This window comes from Bos grunniens, chromosome 13 (assembly GCF_055505025.1).
Source record: "Bos grunniens cultivar Pamir isolate PY7600 chromosome 13, Bosgru_T2T1.0, whole genome shotgun sequence".
In the NCBI taxonomy this organism is placed as follows: domain Eukaryota; kingdom Metazoa; phylum Chordata; class Mammalia; order Artiodactyla; family Bovidae; genus Bos; species Bos grunniens.
In genome coordinates, this window is record NC_141177.1 from 60,079,485 (window position 1) to 60,085,484 (window position 6,000).

The 6,000-nt window shown below is 46.9% G+C and overlaps 1 protein-coding gene across 6 annotated transcripts in view; it reads right to left on the reverse strand.

Annotated features, from left to right (window-relative positions):
• The window catches only part of SPAG6 (sperm associated antigen 6), a 62,685-nt gene extending 61,847 nt beyond the window's left edge, over positions 1 to 838 (reverse strand). For all 6 annotated transcript variants that reach the window (XR_015139713.1, XM_086334489.1, XM_086334485.1 and 3 more), the window contains exons 1-2: positions 688 to 838; positions 504 to 599 (exon numbers count right to left, since the gene is read on the reverse strand). Coding sequence is in view for 3 of the 6 variants with exons in the window: in XM_086334489.1 (XP_086190615.1) it covers positions 504 to 599; positions 688 to 712 (121 nt within the window). In the remaining 3 variants the exon portion in view is untranslated. The remainder of the gene's footprint in view (positions 1 to 503; positions 600 to 687) is intronic.
• Positions 839 to 6,000: the final 5,162 nt, after the last annotated feature.

The window sequence follows — 6,000 nt, forward strand, 5'->3', positions numbered from 1 at the left end:
AGGGCATCCGGAAGAATGGGGCTGATTAGGGTAGGTTCACGTTCACATAAAATGACTTCCAGGCAATTCGTACGGTCTTGACTTTCAATCTGATACTTTCCTAGTTGCGACAAAGATGGAAATAGGAATGCCTGGCCCCTCTCATATCCATCTGGAAACTTGACCCGCGAAGAGCCGCGAAAGAGACCGAACACTTGTACCGCCTCCGCGGTGGATTGAGGGAACTTAGGGACGCCATCCTCCGTCCCCACCCCGCAGCTCCCTGACAGCCCAGCCAGCAGGGGAGCGGGGAGACGGGGACTTGAGACGAAGCCAGGGGACACTGGGCGAAGGGCCTGGGGATATGCGGCGAGGGGCGAGGCTGAGAGGAGGACCTGGGGGCAACCAGGAATGAAGATGTGGGGAGAGGACAGGGCTGCAAGGGAGGCAGGACCCGGTTGACGCGCGACGGGCGAGGCGAGGCCAGGGGTGCGCAGCGACGCGGGTGCAGGCTGAGGGCTCACCCGCGTTCTGCAGCGTCTCGATGTTCTGGGGTCTGGTCGCCAGTTCCGCCACCATCTGGACGAACTGGGTCCGGGCTTTCTGGTACTGCTCGAACACTGCGGGGAGAGACACAAGCTGGAGAGCGCCTCGCGAGGCCCGCGGGCTCCGCCGTCCTTCCTCCCCCGTCGGGGCGACCGGGCCTACCTTGCAGCACCTGCCTCTGACTCATGGCGCCCGCGTCTCTGCGCGCGTCACCGACTCCTGTGTCTGACTCGACAGAGCTGGGCCTGCGAGTCTATGGAGCGGGCAACCGCGGCTACAGCTCGGCCTCCGACGGCAGAGGCTCTCTCTGTGTACCCGCGTCTCCCGGGCAACCGACCGGAACCGGAACGCGGCCGTCTCGCGGCAACCGCAGTCCCCAGCGTGACGTCACGGCGCGGTGCCTGGGCGCCCGTCGCGGTCGGCGGCCTCAGGTGGGGTACTCCGCCTGCGCGGCTCCCCGGACTCGCGGAGCTCTGACGGCCGCCGCGGGAGCCGTGCGCCGTCGAGGGTCACACCTTCTGGGCACAGGCGTCCGCCAGGAGGTCAGAAAACTTCACAAACCGAACCCAGACTTGACTGCAGCGGGGCGGGAGGGAGCCTCGCGCGCCAAGGAAACTCGATCCTAGTGCGGCGAGACAAGCAAACTGCCGCGATGGAGTCTCCTGGGATTCGACAGTCGAGAGAAATCTCACATATAACACTGTATTATCTGATAAATACATTACTGTCAGTGCTGTCTTCAAGTCAAATATTTTCCCCTTTAGTCCAGCTTTTATATACTGGGCATTTCAGGTTTGAGGATTCTTAGAGGGTCAGGATACCTCGGTTCATACACCTAACTATAATGTATTAAAAGCATTTAATTAGCACTCCTAAAGATTCAATGAGAAAAGCAGACAAGAAAACTATCATAAACGTCCTATCTTCCATGACTTTTCCAAATTACAACCAACTTTGCTGCTTCCTTATTTTTATGAGATTTTTCAAAAACATTTTTTGTCTTTTAAATGTAGACTTCATTTGTTGCTGAAGGACGTTTCCAAAAGAAAAGGAGAGAGAATCTTTACCTGGAAAGTCTTGATTCAAACTATCATAATCAGACTTCTCTTAGCTGACATAACTTTCTTACCCAGTTTCTTTTAACAAAAGTTAGGTAGTCTATCACCGGTTTCTAGCTGGTCTGAAAACTGTATACCAAATGTTTCAATGACAGGTGTCAACTTTAAATGTTCCTCCATCAGAAACTACAATTTCGCCAGATGTCAAGGGGATAGTCACAGCTGCTGCTGAGTAGTGCCAAGACAGGAAACCTCTTGATGTCTCTTCTTTAATAGAAGGAAACATGCAAATTTAGCTGGTTCTCATATTTGGGATAAGTCCTATACAATAATCTTTGAAATCTCACTCTGACTTGAGCTCTCTGATGAAGTCTTGGTGTTTTCTGAAGCCCCAAATAGTTGTGGGATGGACCAGCAATCAGAAAGAAGAATAAGTATGTTCAGTGGGATCCCTGCTACCCCCAGAACAGGTGCATGTCTTTTGCTTCGAAGTTCAGAAGCCAGTAATACCCACAATCCCTTTACTTAACCCTGAGATATCAAGTCTAACAGTGATTCTCATGTTTCCCTAAGGAAACAGGTCTTTTAAAATTAAAGTTTTGGTGTGTACTAATTTAGAGATGGGAGGGGGACAGATTGGACAAATAATTAAAATGGCAAATAAACCTTCATTGTAATTTTATTTTCAGTTCCTTGTTGCATTATGAAAAAAAAAATCCCCTTAAAACTAAAAGGTTCTATGTTTGGTTTCAGTCCTTTAACAATTCGAACTCCTAAGCGACTACAGCTGCCATTTTTAGTAATTGTTTTTACTGTGTATTTTCCACTTTAAAAGCATTGAGGTAAGAGCCCAATGGTGAAAAAAAAAAAAGTCTAAACCTGTAAACATGACAGTCTACTTATGGAACACCTCAAAGTTTGAAAGCTTAAGTTAAATGGAATATAAATTATTTTTAACTATAGATTCTGAGTATTTGTCCTTAACAGTGTCTGTGTTGTTCCTGATAAAACACAATATAGAATTCTTACTTTATATCTGAAATTGGACAAACTAAAGTAGAACATTGCTCTTTATTCTAGCTTTCTTTTTAGAAGTCTTTAAAATTAAATGGAGAAATGTAACATAGATTAATCATAAAACAGAAAAGAATTGTTAGTAATTCAAATGTAAAATATGGCAAAAGTGGAAGATTACTTTTACTGACAGAAGTATAATTTCTGACCCACTTTTGAACTTACTAACTTTAAAATACCATTGTTTTACAATGTTAATTGTATGCCCCAAGATGACATACACACCTCTAATAGTTAAGTAGTGAGAAAGAAAACTATTCAAAGGGATATTTCGATTTTTAAAAAAGAAAAGGTGCTATTAAGATTATTCTTCTAAAAGTACCAGGTGACTTTAAATACAGATCTACAATGTACTTGACACAGTAAACTATATGTTTGATTGAGAATGAAACATATTATCTGAATTAACTTGCAAAAATGTTTCCATGAAAGATTTGTGTGGAAAACTTTGACCCCTTTTGTATAAAGCTAATCACATGTAATTTCAAAATCATTTTTGCATGTAGTTTCTCTTTTTATGAAAATGAGATTCAAAAAAGACAACATTCTAAAGCCAGTTTAAAAATCCTGTTGTTTCTCTTTAAAAATCTGCTTTGGGAATTCAGAAAAACCCATTATCATGGGAATATATTCTACACATGCCTAGAAGAAATTTTACTAATTTTAACAAACATTTTCTTTTTTCAGTTTCTAGATGAATTTTAAAAGTTAAACTTTATATATACTAATTAGATGTTAATTTGATATAATATCCACATTTTGTAAACTGCTTCTAGATAAATCAACTGTATATATATATATTTCTCTCCCAAGCCAAAAACATTAAATATCAGTGTGTGCTACACACTACAGATAACAGAATGTACCTGTCTTCTAGGACATGAAATCTAGTGGGAGATAAAGATATCTGAAGAAAGTTTAATTCATTAAACAAGCATATACTGCAGCCTGCTCCGTTTTAAGGACTATAATTGCACTCAGTGCTGTAAGTGCTTTGGAAACAAAGAAGAGGGATTTAGGGTGACATAGGGGAAGAGGTGAGAATATCTAAAATATCACTTTAATAAAAGGTGTCTTGTTTTTAAGAAAAATTAGCTGACTTTTAGATATGAAATCTTCTTTCCTCCTTCCCCACACACCATAAATTAAAAACACAATGGCAGTACTTAATATGCATTCATTTGGCAACTGCATGTAATTTTTCAGGTTATAAGAACACAACAATCATTTTGCCACATAAAATCTAAAATTAATAACTCCATATATACATACTTGAATGAGAAATAAAGGTATTACATACCCATAACCAAGTTAGTTTTCTTATTATCTGTAATGATGAAAGCAAACATGACATCTTAAATGTTGCTCTACTCCTCTTTTGAGAAAAAATCTTAGGAGTTTACATTTGGATTTCAGCAGACCAACCAGTTGTGCCATCAAGTTGGTCAGCAAAAGCAGAAGAGGCTCGGACACTTCCATCCAAGATGGGAAGATTAACATTTCTATGCAGGTGCTGTGCTTGTGTCTTGTTTCCTATCATTTGCTTTCCAAGCCTTTTAAAGGCAACTCCTTATATTTTAAACTTTAAAGTTTTCACGTTTCTTTGTATTAAGGCCAATAAAATGCTTAAATGTTTTGACAGATTTTGCTGGCCCCAAAGTTCTAAAGATATGCCTGTAATGGCTTCCTTTTCCAGTAATTCAGTGGATGCTGAGATTGAACTCAGCTTTTCCACTACCAAAGTAAACCATCATTAGGGGTAAATTCCACACACGAATAAGTTCACCTCCAAAATCACTATATAGCACAGTGATGTAATTGATGACTCTAATATCTGAAATCAGCATAACACTTTCAAAGGCAATGAGACACCGCACAGAAGACAAATCATTGCCGCTTGATGTGCGTGTGTGTTATGTGAATATCTTTTTTTTAAAGACTTATGTGGGTTTTCCTTTAAGACTGTATCCAAGCCGGGCACCACCAGATACCCTCTAGGCGCCTTTCCTTATATGTCTGTCGGCCACTCCTCAGCATTCCCCAGACCCCCCACCCCTTTAAAATATTGGTCGTGTTGGACTCACTCAAGCAAGGTCGGTACTATTCCTTTTCCATCTTTTTATTAGTACAGGACGCCAGAGACAAAAGATGGAAGATGCCACAAAGGAAAAAAAAACCTCCCTGGAGCCTCACCAAGCCCGCGTCTGGGCCAAGACCCAGGAGACGCAGCTCACGCATCCCTCAGGTGCGGTCCCGTCAGGCCTGCCGCACGGGGAAGGTTCTGGACCGACGCCGCACGGCTGGGCGCTGGCGGGTGTCCGCGCGCAATGGGCGCGGGGTGCCCGGCTCGACGGCGCTGGCCCTGCCAGGCGACTGCGTTCAGTGTGGACAGTGGGGTGTCGGGGGCCCAGGGGAAGAAATGACGGCGATGCTCCACAGATGTCCTCGGCTTTTCCTTTAGGCCAAACTTTCTCAAACTCCACAACGGGCATTTCCGCGGACTCCGCGCGATTCTAAACCGGGGAGGAGGCGCGTGAATCGGTTGGGGTCAGGCCGTTTGTCTGAATCAGAAACCCACGAGGCCCCTGCCGTGGGTTGCTGGGATGGGCCGAAAAGGGGGTGTGGGGGCGGCAGGGCCGGGAGAACCGTTGCGTGGAAAGGGCGGGGGCGCGCGGCCCCAGGGCTCAAGTGCGGAAACGCCGCGCAGGCTCCGCACCGGCGGCGCCCCTTCCGCGGGGCCTACAGGGGCGAGCTAGCGGGCAGGTCCCTGTTCCGACTGACTCGTGGCCCCTCAGGCCGCTGGCCTGCGGAGGGATCGAGAGAGAGAAGGGCCGTAGATGCCGCCGCCGGCGTCTGCTGGGGGCGGGTTGCAAGATGAAGGCCCGAGTCCTTTCGCTTTGCTTCCCCGGGCCAGGCATCCAGCAAGCACCGCAAGGCTGCGCGGGCTTTCGCGGAGGGGTCCCGGCTCGAGCCTCCCCACGGCGCGGCTGACCCGTGGGCCCCGGAGTGGTGCGGCCAACTCGCAGGGGCTAGTCTGGTGCGGGCGGAGGCTGGAACCCCGGAGCCGAGGTCCCGCAACGCTGCGCAGCCAGAAAAGCTCCCGGCGGCCGCTCAGATCGGCCCTGCTTCCCCTTGACTTTCTCTTGCCGGGACTTAAGAAAGAGAGCCCGGTTGGCTGGAGAGGGGGGATCCGACTCTCTTTGCCCCGAGTGGAGTGTGGGAATCCTACACCGCCTTAGATCGGCCAGCTTCCTAGACCCCGCGGCGCGGGCCGAATCCCGAAGGCGGGGTGAAGAGCTCAAAGCTTACTTTAGGGGGGGGGAAAAAAAAGCGTCTTACTGCG